The following is a 15,860-nucleotide window of genomic DNA, read 5'->3' on the forward strand; positions in this document are numbered from 1 at the left end:
TATAGTAATATATCAAAATATTTTATTAGTATTCATCTAGGTACTGAAGCAAATGCAACAATAGTGTTTAACTCCATCCATGACAAATTCAATTACAGTAGGTAATTTTTGGGATTCTTTGATCTCTGAGGGATCTTAATCATACAAATTTTTTAAAGTGCTAATGGTTAATAATTTCAAGAGCACTCTCTTTTTCTCTTTTATCTGCTACCCAGCACTTTCCTTGGCTAGTTATTCATTCATAATTAAACCAATATCTAAGTCTTCTTCGAAAATTGGACTAAGTTGCTACTGGAATTTGGTATATATCATTTAATAGGAAATCATCATTTTAACATATCTGACTCACTAACATTTAGTTTCTCTAAAACTAACTCATTATTAAATTCAAAAGTAACTATTACAATATATAATGTAATAATGTAAAATAATAATGTTTACAATATATTATCATAATATTCCTGTATCTTTCCTACTAAAAAATGAGAGAAAATTACAAAAGACAACAAATTTACTTTCTGAATCAGGGAGAATAAATGCAATGATGGTTTTATATAAATGTCTTTGTATACCTAAAGACATGTATACCTAAAGTTTACGTGGACTCTTAATGGACATCTCTCTATATAAAAAATAAGCATGTCAACATATACATTGAGATCTGACTCTAAGTTGGCACATCAATTGCTGACTGTCAACTGAATATGTAGTTTTCCAAATCATAGTCTGCAGCTCATAAAACTCTTGTATAAAACTAAAACTAGAAATTACTTCCCATTTACATGCATATATCTGCTATGTTCCTAATTATTTGCACTATGTCTCCCCTGCTCTCGTTAATGAAGTCCTTGAAATCAGGGACCATACTTTTGCCTTTCTTTCCATCCCCAGAGCTTACCATGGTGTCTGGCACATAGAGAGTACTTTGTTCACAACTGTTTAATCTGTTATAATACTTGACAAAGCAACTCCTAACTAAATGCAGTAATATCTTTATGGGAAAGAAAGATTTGGAATCAAGAAGCTGGGATCAAATACCAACTTTCACTTATTATATGTATGACACTGACAGGTCACTTAACTTGTGGCTTGTGAGCCTCGGGTTACTCATCTATAAAATATGGGGGTGGTACTGGACAGTCAGTCTCTAAGGTCTTTTTCATTTTTAAAATCTAGGATCTCAAGCTTCTAATTCATAACAAAGCCCTCTTCTGGCAATATTCTATAAAGCTAATGAAAGGTTACCACAAAGATCAGCACTAGAATGTTCTCATTTAAAAACATGAACCAACTGCCTTTTAACATTTCCTTAGACACTGATATTCTCCATATCTCCCCAGACTTGTTATGTGGTTTCCTTTTAAAACAAAACACAACCCAACACCATCCTTACCTAAAACATCAAGTCCAAGGGTTTTTGCTAGTTTCTTTGCACCATCAGCTCCAAAAATATGAGTTTCATGTTTACATTTTGGACACTGGAAAACGCTCATGTTTTGGATGAGACCCAGAACCTGTTCAAATAAAAATCCATATTTAACACCACAATTCAAACAGAAACAGTGGAAAATGTCAAAATATTATCAAGAAACATATCTTAAATCAAAAGTTCTAGAGACCCGCTTAAGATGAATAGGTAACAGAAACAGTTAGATAAGAACAGTGTTCTTACACTGCATCAAGGCAACTAGTATAATGTGTCTCGATAAATGACTGTACTATTATACACACAATATGCATAGTATAATTAGCTAGAAAATAAGCCCATCACATTTGTTGCTACTGAACACAAAATTATAGAGATTTTAAAAATACTTTACAAATAAACTACATATACTACATTTACTAGCACTTTGATATTTGACCCTTTTTTATAAACATGAAAGCCAGAATTTGGGAATAAGCAGGTACCTTGTTGAGGCTTCCAAGAATATCCATGAAGTATGATATCAATAAAAGATATCGATAACAAATCTTCATAGTATCAGTTTTTGTTGTTTAGTTGTGGCTAACTTTTTATGACCTCCATTTGGGATTTTCTGGAGAGGCTTGCCATTTCCTTCTCCAACTCATTTTATAGATTAGGAATTTTGAGGCAAACAGGATTAAGTGACTTGTCCAGGATCATACAGAAGTAAAATTTTTAAGGCTGGATTTGAATATAGATCTTTCTGACTTCAAACCTGGTACTCAATCAATCCATGGTACCATCTAGCTGCCCCTGGTATCAATCTTACCTTTTAACAAATTCCATCTTTATCCAAACTCCAAAATATTCAAGCTCAGGCCTTTCTCAAGGTCAATTTCTCTTCTAATTCCACTTTACCTATCAATATCTCAGGGCATAACCACAAACAATGTGGAACTTGTGGTACAAAAAGCCCAGAAAGGATATTGCTGTATCATGCCATATGTCCCATTAATATACTTTAATGATTAGCCTCAATCTCTCTGCTAAGTTTCAGTCCTGCATCAACAATTGCTATTAGTCCTTTCAAGGTGAATTCCTGAACACATGTTAAAGTTTACTGAATTCACTGAACTCAAAATTGAACTCAACATCTTTCCCCCCTAACTTCTCCCCCTTTCCAAACTTCCTATTTAATAAGTCAAAGGTGGGACACTTCCTTCTTTCTTTCCTTGACTTCACAGAGCCAATAAGCTGACAGATATTGCTGTTTCTAACTAGACATCTTTCCCATCCAATCTTTTCTCTTCACTTACTATCATCTCAGTTCAGGCCTCCATGATCTCTCACTTAGAATATCAATGCTCTAATTGTTCTGTCTCAAGGTCCTTCCACTCTCAAATCCATCCTACACACTTTTGCAAAAGCAGCTTTCCTTAAACACAGATTTGTGTGGAATCAGAGGAGATCATATATGCAAACTGCTTTGTGGACCTTCATAGTACTATACTAATTACCTAGACTTTAGACTCTCCTATTCAATCAATTTGATTGGCTTTCTATGGTCTTGAGGATAAAGTATAAATTATTTTGTTAACTTTTAGAATTTTACACAACCAGAATCCAGCCTCTAGCCTCAATGGATATTATTTTTCCCTCCTGCATATCCAGCCAAATTGGCCTTTTTTCTCTTTCTCGTTTATATTCCTTAAACCTATATACTGGCTATCCCAGGGCTTCTTAAACTTTTTCCATTTCTTTTTGCCCCAGAACTTTTTTACATGCCACTGGGTATATAGGTATATGAAACAAGCATATAAATCAAATATTTAGTAAAAAACTAAGTCATAATTTTGTGATTTTCCTACATTCAGTTGCAAGACCATGCTGAGGGAGCTATCCTACATTCTTGGACTGTATTGTTTCTTTTCCTCTGCCGCACAGAAACTCTTTCTCCTCCTAAAATGTAGTTTAGACATTATCATCTGATGACTCCTTTCTGGATTTCACATTAGCCTCAAACTACTGTGTACATATTTATATTTATCAATTTTATATTTAAACTATACATCTTTCTATTTACTTGTTATCTTCTCTATTGTAATGGAAACTTCTTATAAGAAAGGATTGCTTCATTATTTATACTCATATCTCCGGGATTTAAGCTAGGACCTGACACAGAGTAGGTGGTATTTAATAATATCTGTTGGCCAATTATCATCAAAACAAATGTCTCTATTTGGTTCACAGGGTTTAGAACCATAAGGAATCAGCCTGATAAAATGGAAAAAATTGGATTTGGAATTTGATTTGGAATCTGAGGACTTGTTTTCAAAATGTAGCTCTTCCATTTTACTATCTTTGACCTTGACCAAAGTCATCCCTAAAATGAGAAGGTTGGACAAAAAGATTTCTGACTTCCCTTCTAGTGTTAAACCTTTTCTCTTACTGTATTCTAATTCATCTAATCCCCATTTACTCATTTTATATGAGGAAACTGAGGTCCTAAAATCAAAAAATTGCCCAATGACTCACAGCTACTGAGTAGCAAAGAATTCATACTTTAAAGGTGTGGCCACATTCTTCTTCCTCCCCCTTCTCCCCCCACAATAAAGCATAAAACCAAGAAGGCACTCAGATTCATTATTCCAGCTAAAGAGTTGGGGAAGGGAAAGAATTCTAAAATTGTGCACAAAGCAAAAATATGAAGACAGATAGTAAGGAACATAAATTTCTAAATAAGCATTTTCCAACTACCTAATATACGTCCTTTTTGCTGATCCAGGCGTATTATAAAGACAAATCACTCTCAAACTGTGCTCTGGTGTTTCAAAACCATCACCAGAAACCTAGAAGAAAACAGTTTAATATCACAGAGATTATTTGCTTATTCACTACATCAATATAAATACACCCATTGCTTAGGGCTCTGGGTATTTTCACTGCCATTTATGGTAAATATGATATAGTCTCTGACTGTAGGGCTTACATTCTAAATGCATAAAATGAGTCAGGCAAAGAGAAAAAGATAAATATTTCAGGAATATGTGAAGACCTAGGAAAGAGCACTCAGATCGGCAAAGAATTAAAAAAATATATATATCCTCCAATCCTAGACTCTCATCTACCCCCTGCCACCATGAACCAGTGTAATTAGAGTTGTGTGTGATTTATTTTCTATTATCAAATTGTTCTTTATGGGCCATATAGATGTCATAGACATGAAATATAACCAAATGCATTATTTTATCACAGAACACACTAAACAAATGCTTAATAAGCAATTAATAAGATAAACACAGTGTTGCATTACGATCTACACAAAGCAGGGCAAGGACTTGCATTTAATATTTTCTGCTGTGTGAAGGATTTAGATTTGCTTTGATGAGAAATTCCTTGTTTCTTATTATTTATTATAGAAGGCTTAAGTGACAGAGAAAACATTTGTCCTTTCAAGATAATGGAAGAAATCTATTTATGACTCTACCACAATATATTTTTGCTAGTCTTAGAAAAATGTATAGCATGAAGGACTCTTGTATGTACTGGGAGACAAGGGCTCAGATTGTTAGTTAAGCTCAGACTTGTCAATGGCTGATTCAATGTATGTATAAGAGGCAGATGGGAATGTTTAAAGGAGCCTCAGATCAGAAGTAAAAAATTTCTACTGCATCTGTCACTAACTACCTCGGGAAAATTGTTTAACTTTTCTGTACCTCAGTTTCTTCATCTAAAAAATGAGTTTGAGCTAAATTGCCTCTGAGGCCCCTCTAGTTTGAGATACATGAACTTATGATCCTATGATATATCTTTCATTTAAGTCTCTTTAGTTTTTTTTCTTTCTGTGAAATGGAGATTTGCCCAGATGGTTTTTAAGGCACCTATGGCAGTTTTGTTCAAGGTACAAACATCCTAACTTTCTCAACTGGGTCATTCCTGGGTGAACTAAATTATATCAAGTCATCTAAAGCCTGACTATATCCTCTTCTCCACCCCCATAGCTGCCACCATGGTGCCAGTCCTTATTACCTTATACTCAATTATTTTCCTGGCCTCCTACTTGGTCTCCCTGCCTTATATCTCTTCCTAATCTGGGCCATCCTCCACTGAGCTACCAAACTGATTTTCCTAATTAGAAGGTGTGGTCTGGGACTCTATATTACCTTTAGGATCAAATATAAAATCCTCTCTTTGAATTTTTAAGCTCTGTAAAGCATGAGTCCTACCCACCTTTCCAGTCATTCTACACTTCACTCCCCTCTGCCATCCAGAGACACTGGCCTTGCAACTCTTCACACACACACACTCTTCCCTAATCCATGGCTATCTCCAAAACTGTAATGTTCTCCCTCTTCGCCTTTGCCTCCTGGATTCTCTTAATTCCTGTAAAATTCAGCTTAGATCCCACCTTCTGCACATCATTTCATGGATACCTCCCTCCCTCCTCTGCCAAGTGCCTTCCCTCTGAGATTATCTCCCATTTATATTATTACATTTATCTTGTCTAAACATGTCTGTTTGCATGTTGTCTCCTCCATTAGAACATGAGGCTTTTGGGGACGGGGCCGTGCAATTCATTTTTTTGGTCTCCTCAGTACTTAGCATAGTTCCTAGAATATAGTAAGTCCTTAATAAATTCTTGTTTACTTACTAATTCATCCAAAGTCACCATCTAATCTTTGATTGAAATTAAATAGACAAAGTCCCTACTCTCAAAGAACTCTGTAGAGGAATAAGGGGTGGGAAAAGGCATGCATAAATACAATACAAAATGGTAATTAATACATGTATATGTAAAAGGGGTATGGCATGTTATGAAAATTAAAGGGAGGTGTGGTCATCAGGGTTGGCTACATTGGAAGAAGTGTCTTGTGAGCTGGGTCTTGAAGTAGAGATAGAAGGAATATGGAACCAAAGAACCTGGGTTTCAACTCCAATCCAGCCACTTACAATCTCCATAGCTATGGGCAAGCCAATGACTCTTTATTGGTCTGAGTTTTTTTCTCTGTAAAATGTGAGAGTTGGTCTAGAAAGCCATTTATGCAATCCCATACTACTTAATGAGAGAGATAGCCACAAGGTTATAAAAATGAGCAACCAAAAATATTGCAGATTGAGATCTTGCTTTGTAAACACTATAAAGTAATGCATACCTGGACAGTATAAATATCTTCCAAGGAAACTTGCTAAGACTAAATTTTAAACCAGAAACAGAAAATATCATCAAAATGTCACTAAGTTCTCCAGTGTGACAATCTGACGATAAAAAAGAAAAAATTTGGAGTCCAGGGAGGCTTTGGAAGCGAGCTTAGTACATTTAAGACCTCAATAGGGAGACAAGCTCATTTAAAAGAAGTGCCATATAATCAATGAGGCTTTAAACAGGACATTGAAGACAAATCCTGGCCTAATGCAATAAAAGGAAGTATTATCATGTTTGTACTAGTTTTGCTCATTTACAATCAATTTCAGCTAAATAGGCAAGAATTCATACTCGCATTAAAAAAAAATAAAACTATGTTGTCTAACATCTTGTGAACACTTTCCAGGTTATTTCAGTGTTTGTATTTATTGTAAAACTGTTTTGTTTATCCTTAGATGGTAACAACATCAGAAAACAGACGCTCTACTGTGGTGTTATTAACATAATATTGTTGAGATGCAGCTGTATGTATGTTAAATCATTTTTCTTAGTGTTTCATCAAAGGATATAGTCCTTTTTTTCTTTTTTACCTCTGCTAGTTTTACTGAAAGAAAATGTCATCTGCTGCTGAATGCCAGAGCCATTGCAAACCCTTTACATGTTTCTTATACTCTTCTGTCCTCTGCTCAGAAGAGCACCTTATATATTAATTAAAAAAGAACAAAAACCTGACTCTTGAAATATCAACATCACTTAAAATACTGGATTTCTGTCTCTAAATACATTGAATTATACAGGCTCCAAAGTGTCCAGTTTTAATTTCTGGCTGACATAGTAACTCTAGGTTAAAGAAAATAACAACCAAGATTTTCAGGCTACTATGTAATCTAATTTTCACAAGGTTATAACCAGGTTAAATTCCTGCTGGTTGAAACCTGTCATAAGCATTAAAAGCCTAAGAGGTAGGGTTTTGGGAAAAACATTGCAGGGGGAGGGAAACCCTCACTGTTTCAAACAGAATAAATAACAATAGCTGAAACAGATTGGATTTTGGATGCTCGGCAATACTCCAATAATCTAAAACCAGTTTTTGCTATTTTTCAGAAATCAAAACATATGGATAGAAATGATAATTTTAAAATGAGTTGGCTTTTATCCTTTCATCAATATCCTTATTTCAGTAATCCATTATTATCCCAAATCTCCTGTTATCATAAAAAAAAAACTTTGCACTTTTTTACCATCATTCATTGTGCCAGCAGCATTTGTAATGATGACCTTGTCACTCCCACATCACAGATTCTTGATCTCCACAGTTTCAAGTAACCATTTTCAATATACTTCAACCATCTACCTACAAGTCCAGCAATTTTCACATAATACTTGCATCTAAGATATTGAACTTAAACTTTCTCTTTCAAGATTTCTTTGCACTCTTGACTTTCTATCATGTAAATCTCCATAACGCTTCTTTTCTCCTATCCATATTTCCCACTTTTTTCTATTTACTTCAGTTTTCCTATTTCTTTGTAACTGATTATGGTCCATAATACCTCCCTAGCTTCACAGTTCATCAACATAATATCATTTGCCTTGATATCCTAACCAGATACCATGCCAGTTTTAATTTGGCTCATTATTTTACTCTAAAATATTTTGCACTCCTGACTTTTCTCATAGTGCTCATCATGCCTTGATTTCTCTACAGCTTCTGACATTCTTACCATCTTCTCCTTGATATCCTCTTCTCTCTGGGTTTCTCTGATACTAATCTTCTCCTACAAAGGACTGTCTTTTTTGCTGAATCTTCATTCACATTAAGCCACTAACCATGGATGATCCATAGGGCTCTGCTAGGTGCTCTTCTCTTTCCCTTTATATGATTTTATTTAGTGATCTCAACAGCTTTCATAGAGAGATATATGTATATATATGTATATATATATATTTTTTTTAATTTTAGTTTTGTTTTCAATATTTGCTTTTATAAGATTTTGATTTCCAGTTTTTTTCTCTCTTCTTCCGTCTACTCCCCTCTCCCCAATTTGGCAAGAAATCTTATATAGGTTATACATGTACAGTCATATTAAATATATTTCTAAATTACTCATGTTGTGAAAAAAGAATCAGAAAAAGGGAAAAATCATGAGAAAGAAAAAACAAAAATAATGAAAATAATATGCTTCATTCTGCATTCAGATTCCTAGTTTTCCATATTCTCTTCAATTCCTTTTTGTTAACATTAGCCAATGTGATGTGTAAAGTGGTATCTCAGAGTTGTTTTAATTTGAATTTCTCTAATCAGTGAGCTAGAGCATTTTTTCCTATGACTATACATAGCTTTAATTTTTTCAAATGAATACTATCCTTGTTCATATCCTTTGACCATTTATCAACTGAGGAATGACTTGTGTTCTTATAAATTTGACTGAGTTCTCTAATTTATAAATGAGGACTTTATCAGAAATACTGGCTTTAAAAATTGTTTCCTAGCTTTCTGCTTTCCTCTAATCTTGGTTGCGTGCAAACCCTTTTTAATTTAATATAATCAAAATTATCCATTTTGTATTATATAATGTTCTCTATTTCCTGTTTGGTCAGAAATTCTTCCATTCTTCATAGATCTAACAGAAAAAAAATCTTTCATGCTCTCCTAATTTTCTTATGATATCACTCTTTATGTCAAATCATGTACCCATTTTGACCTTATTTTGGTGTGAGATATTGATCTATGCCTCGTTTCTGCCATACTGTTTTCCAGTTTTCTAAGCAATCATCAAATAGTGAATTCTTATCCCAGAAACTAAAGTTTTGGGGTTTATCAAACAGTTGATTAATATAGTCATTAACTAATGTATCTTGTGTACCTAACCTAACCATTAATCTATTATTTATATCTACTCTTTCTTAGACAGTAACAAATGATTTTGATGACTGCCACTTTATAATACAGTTTTAAATCTAGTAAGGCCAGGCCATTTTCCTTTGTTTTTTTTTTTTTTGTTTTTTTTTTTTTTCCCCTTCATTACTTCCCTTGATATTCTTGATCTTTTGTTGTTCCAGATGAATTTTGTTGTTATTTTCATGGATGTTATGATCATCACCATGATGATGATTTTTAGATCTGTTTATCTATTAGACCAAACATAACCACACTCTGATTTTCAACTGATTATTAAGCATTTTGAATTGGATGCCTTGTAAATATCTCAGTCAACATTTCTAAAACTGAACTCATTATCTTTTCCCTAAAACCATCTCCCCTTCCAAAACTTCCCTATTAATATAGAGGAGACAATTATCTTTTCAGTCATCCAGGCTTTCTGCCTAGATGTCATCCTCAACTCCTCACTGTCTCTCATCCCTCAAATCTAGTCTCTTGCCAAGACAATAATTAAATTTTATAAATAAATTAAACATTATTATTAATTAATAAATATATTTATAAATAAATAAATCCAAAATTTAACTTCAGAACATAAAGAACCATTATCTCATCAATTCCACTGAGTTAACACCTTATTTCAAGTATAATTCTCCAGAGTTCCAACCCTCTACAAGAACATCTTTTATAAATACTCTCTTTTTCTCCTGACATTCCCCCCATCTTGGTTCTGGCCTTCTTTCATATTAGTAATGCAAGAGCTTGCTGGTTGGTCTGCCTGCCTTGCATCTCTCTCCATTCCAGCACATCCTTTAATCAGCTGTCAAGTTAGTCTTGCTAAAGCATAGATCTGACCATGTCAGCTCTCTCTAATCAATAAATTCCAATTGTTGTCTATCACCTCAAGAGCCAAATATTAAATCCTGTTTGGCATTCAGAGCTTTTTATAATCTGCCTCCTTCCTACCTTTCTAGTCTTCTTCAAATCACTATGTTCCATAATCTTTTAGTAAATTCCTTATACCTTGCTCTACCTTCTACCCCCAATAACGTCCTTGTCAAGTTCATTACAGTTGATCATCATATAATCTTGTTGTTACTGTGCACAGTGTTCTCTTGATTTTGCTCACATCATTTAGCATCAGTTCATGTAAATCTTTCTAGGCCTTTTTGAAATCAGCCTGCTCACCATTTCTTATAGAACAATAATATTCCATTATATTCATAAACCATAACTCATTCAGCCATTTTCTAACTCATGAACATCCACTCAATTTCCAGTTCCATACCACTATAAAAAGGATTGCCACAAACATTTTTGCACACATGGGTCCTTTTCCCTCTTTTATGACATATTTGGGATACAGACCCAGTAGAGACACTTCTAGAACAAAGGGTATGCACAGCTTTATAGCCCTTGGGGCATAATATCTGACCATTTTTATAGGCTGTCTCTCATGCTTGGAATTCTTTCCCTCCTAATTTCCAATTTCTGGCTCTTCCCTGGTTTCCTTCAAATCTCAGCTAAAATCTACAAAGTTTTCCTGATCCCCTTTAATTTTTAGATCTCTCCATTGTTGATTATCTATAATAGATCCTGTAAATAATTTGTATATTCTCCATGAGAAGCTCCTTGGGAGCAAGAACTGCCCTTTGCCTCTCTTTATATCCTCTGTGCCTGATACAGAGTAAATAGTTTAAAAAAATGATCATTGACTAACTGATTGTTGCTAGTTACCAACTCTAGATCATCCACACTTTCAACTTTCTCCTTCCTTAGCTACTGAATGTTCCTGAAGAGTGCAATAAGAATTCTCACAAAACCTATTACAAATTCAAATGATGCAACCTTTTATTCATGCCCATTCTCTATCATAAATGCAATAAATAATTCTCATCTATTATGCTCAAGAAATTATGCTAGGTGCCATAGGGAGGATAAAGATGAATAAGATAAGATCCTTGCTCTCAAGGGGATTACAATCCAATAAGGATGTGCAAACAGTCATACAAAGGCAGAACACGCTAAATGCCCTAAGAGAAGTATGAAGTACTCCTGGGATTTGGAAGAAAATTGAATCACATTTGGTTGGAGTGAATCATAAAAATCTTCATGAAAGAAATGACATAAGAATCGAGCCTTTAAGTATAAATACAGTTTTGACAGATGAAGATGATGGGTAAGGAATATTCCAGATAAATGGAAAATCATAAACAAGAGAATAGACACTAGTAAGCTCATAATTTGTTCTGGGTACAGAGAACACTAGAGTTTGGCAGGAATATGGAGTGTGAATGGGGAAAAAGCAGGAGATAAGGGTGAATGAGGAGCTGGGTGCCAGAGTAAGAAGAATGTTGGATATAAGGATAAGGATTCTAGACAAAAAGCAGGAAACACTGGGTAATCCTCAAAAATTTGAATGCAAGCCAGTGACATATTTAAGATTTAAGATCCTATGTGCCATCACTTAACCTGGAAAAGCTTAGGCACTTAGTGTTTATTCATTGAATGACTTTGGGTAGACATATGTAAGATGAAAACTCAAGTTAAAATCAGACCCTAAAAACTTCTGAGCTATGTGAACTTGCGCAAGTCGCTAGCATTTCTCTGCTTCAGTTCCTCACATTACATAAAATGTAATAATAGCAACTACCTTGAAAGGTTGCTATAAGGAACAGATGAGATAATAGATGTAAAGCTCTCTTTGAAACCTTAAAGTGCAGTATAACTGTTAGTTATTTTGATATAATTCCCTGAGAATACATCAAATTTTATTCTTGCCTTGTCTGAGATCATACTTGCCTAAGCCATAATAAATTCTGCTCTAGGAATCCTCATTTTTAACCCTGAAAATCTTGGTTTTAAGTGTATTTGCAGTAAACAATATATTGCTGGATTCTATTTTCTACCATTTCAGATGCAAGATGTGAATCCATGTCTTCCTGTCTCCAAGTCCAACTATCTATTACACTCAGTCAATTATTCCTCCCTACCTTTCTACTACTCCTCGTATTTGTCACTACATCTCCCTTCATACTGCTGTTACCCTCCAAGTCCTCCTTACCTCTCAACAAGAATATCAAAATAACTGGTTTTTCTGCATCAATTATCTTCCCCTTTAATCTCTTCCTTTTCAGAACTGCCAAATTAATATTCTTAATGTTTAGGTCCCAGACTTAAAAATATTCATGGCTCTCTACTGCATCTAAGAAAGCATAACAACCTCTTAACCTGTCATTTAAGGTTTCACAACAATCTGGGCTCTAACCTACTTTTCCAGTCTTATTTCATACTGATCCCATTCATGTATTCAAACAGAGTCCAGCCAAACTCGACTCTGAGCTGTTGCCCAATCTCCTATTTAACCTTTTAGCCTGCTTGCAGCTACCCAAGTATCTTCCCAAATCCTGGAACACTTCTGTTTCACATCTCAGTCTATTGAAACTTCTGTCTGTCTCTGACTCTTTCTGTCTCTCTGTCTCTGTCTGTCTCTCTCTGGTCCCTGTCTCTCTGTCTCTGTCTGTCTCTGTCTCTGCCTCTCTGCCTCTCCCTGATTTTGGTACTGTCTCCCCTGTAAAATCTTTTCTGATTCTTGTAGCCTTAAAAGATCCTTTCTTCCTATTTTTCTCAAATCAACTTACAAATATTTCTTCTTTACCATTATCATATTCTTACCTATTTAAAAAAAAATATGTCACAGTCCTCAATTAAGCTGCAAACAGCCTTTCTTGTCTTCAGTTATTGTCTGTAAGTTGAAAACTGAACTAAAGGACCTCTGAGATATCTTCCAGTTTATATTTATGATCCTTTTTTTTTTTTTGATTCTTAGAAACTTTATAAAATTTGATGAATTGACTTAGCTGTCTTGTGAGAAATAATCTAAAAGTGAAGATGCATTTGAGATAGCTATGAGTTTTTTGAAAAAGCATTATACTCAAAAATCTGCATTTTTTCAAGTAAATGGAAGAATAGAAGATGAGATAAGTGCAGGAAAAAGTGAGAAAGAAATAGTAAAGTCTGTTAGGAATTTTCCATCTTCTTTAGACCAGTGACCGATGGATTTTTCTTTGCCATTCAGAGCTATGTTGGCCACTTTCCTACTTGAAACTGGCAGTGAATTTAGCATTTCCTTCCCACTCTATTCTTACAAACTCTTAAGCAAAAAACAACTCCTTTGTACCACACCCTAAAATTGTTTAGATTACTTAGGAGATACTATTATAGGATGAATGCCAAGGATCAATTTTTTAAAGCACTATGCACTTTATCTCAAAAAAAAAATATTTGTGTAAAGTACTCACTAATGTTTATAGCATTAGTCACTTAGTACTAATGCCATTTGAAATTCATTCCAGGTCTCCTTAACTTCTAGTTCTGGATTTTCAAGTTTAAAAACTGCATAAATCACTTTAAAAGACAACATAAAATAAATGTGAAAGCTTTCAATTAATCCTGAATAAAACCACATTTAAAGTTGAAAGGGATTGCACAACTGATCACTTAATTTCACCAATAGTTAGTCCAGAGGGGGAAAAAAATCAGAAGAAATTAAAAAGTCACCAGACTACAGAAAGCTTTAACTCAGCTGGAGTGGGTTCATTACTTTTCTCTCTTTTGGGTGTTATCGTTTCTTTCTATGGGTGAATAGCTATTTGTGAGGCTAACACATACTCTAGAATTTTCTGAATTAAAAACACTGAAATTTGATAGTGAAATTATTTAAGTACAAGGTATCAAATATTTCATATGATTTTCTGGTTAAAATTATATAAGTACTAGGAAAAACATTGCAACATTTAAATAGAAGAGGCAGGGTGAGGAAGTATAGTAAAACACCCTTTCTTCCTTCATCTCTATTTTTGTCCATCAAAAAGCCTGTCAACAAACATTTATTAATTGTTTTTCATGATCTGGCACTGTGCTAAGAGCAGACAATACAATATTTTATGTGGCTAATATAGCCATAAAAGAAATGATCCTCAGAGACTACTTTTCCTCTTAACTGTTCCTGTTACTATTTCCACCCTCACTTCCTCCTTTCTGCTTCAATCTTTGCTGTTCCTCATTTCTCCCTCCCTCCAGATACAAGTTACCTTTTCATCATGTATTATACTGTCTATCCAAGGAAGGATTGTTAGTGGACAAATAATTCATATAATCACAGCTGTGAGTGATAGCTGAGAGTGACCTTCAAGGCCATCAAGTCTAAGCCTTCTCTCCCCTCCCCCTTTAGTGATGGAACCTAAATTAGATCCAAAATGTCCTAGTTTCCAATCCAGCGCTCTTTTGAGATAGTATTTGGGTTAGTAAAGAAGAGAAAGGAAAGATAAACACTAGATCTGAAGACCACAAACGTTGTGGGTAAATTTTAGAAGCGTTATTAACTGCGATGAGAGGGAAAAAAATCTTTTTCCTCCCCAATGTAACTGGCTATCTTTGTAATCTTATGTATTTTATACATTTAAAAAATTCTTGTAAGGGATCCATTGACTTCAATAGATTGCCAAAAGAGTCCTTGAGGTCAACATTGAGAACCTGTGGTTGCCTTTCCCTGAGTAACACTATTTCTCCCCATAACCTGTTTATCTCATTTTCTTTTGCTTCACCCGTTTTGTTGGTAAAATAGCCCAGAGTTTGAGTAAGTCTAGGTCTTCCTCTGAAATGTGGAAGAATGCCACCTCAATCTTTTAGCATCCTCAATCCTCTATGGCTTTGTGAACCTAAATCTTTCCTTATAGAATCTAAGTGGGGGAAATTAAACGGGAGAGAGCACTGATAGCAATAAAAGGATTTTTAAAAATTTGTTTCCTGTTGCTTTTAGCAATAAAAGCCGTTAGAAAACCTTTTAAAAGCCTATGAGTTTACTTCAGGGATAGCGGAAAGAGGAACAAAAGGGTGAGATTTCCTTTAATTCCAGAGCTCCTTCAAGAAAGGAGAGAAATCATAGCTTCAGAATCATTGAGGCAGGCAGGCCAATTGCCTTGAGGCCTGAGAGAAAAATGATGGGGAAAAATTGGGAGGATGAGATCAGATTCAGAACAAGGAGAGACTTTAGAAGTCATTTAGTCTGATCCCCTCATTTTTAGAAATTGAGGCTCAAAAGATCACTGGCACCTTGCACAAGATCAAAGAGATACCATCTCTCCTCTCTGAGACTACAAGGGCTAGGATGTGAACCTAAGTTCTCAGTCTCAACCCTAAAACTCTATACCGTGAGCCAGAGTGGACAGAGACAGCAAAACATAGCTGCAGTGGTAGACACCAGCTCCAAGCTCAGGAGAATCTGAGTTCAATCTAGCCTCAGACTAGCTATGTGATCCTAGGCAACTTAACCCTGATGGCCTTTTTAAAAAAAAGAATAGCTCTCTCTGAAGTTCCATAACTGCTCATATTCAATTCCCTTATTGCTAGAGTCAATTTCATAC

At 34.8% G+C, this 15,860-nt stretch overlaps 1 protein-coding gene across 1 annotated transcript in view; it reads right to left on the reverse strand.

Annotated features, from left to right (window-relative positions):
• Positions 1 to 15,860, reverse strand: part of NUBPL (NUBP iron-sulfur cluster assembly factor, mitochondrial) — a 313,921-nt gene that overhangs the window by 32,471 nt on the left and 265,590 nt on the right. Inside the window, exon 9 of the mRNA XM_074289555.1 lies at positions 1,394 to 1,514. Within this exon, the coding sequence (XP_074145656.1) occupies positions 1,394 to 1,514 (121 nt within the window). The remainder of the gene's footprint in view (positions 1 to 1,393; positions 1,515 to 15,860) is intronic.

The sequence above is a fragment of the Sminthopsis crassicaudata genome, chromosome 2 (assembly GCF_048593235.1).
Source record: "Sminthopsis crassicaudata isolate SCR6 chromosome 2, ASM4859323v1, whole genome shotgun sequence".
NCBI lineage: Eukaryota > Metazoa > Chordata > Mammalia > Dasyuromorphia > Dasyuridae > Sminthopsis > Sminthopsis crassicaudata.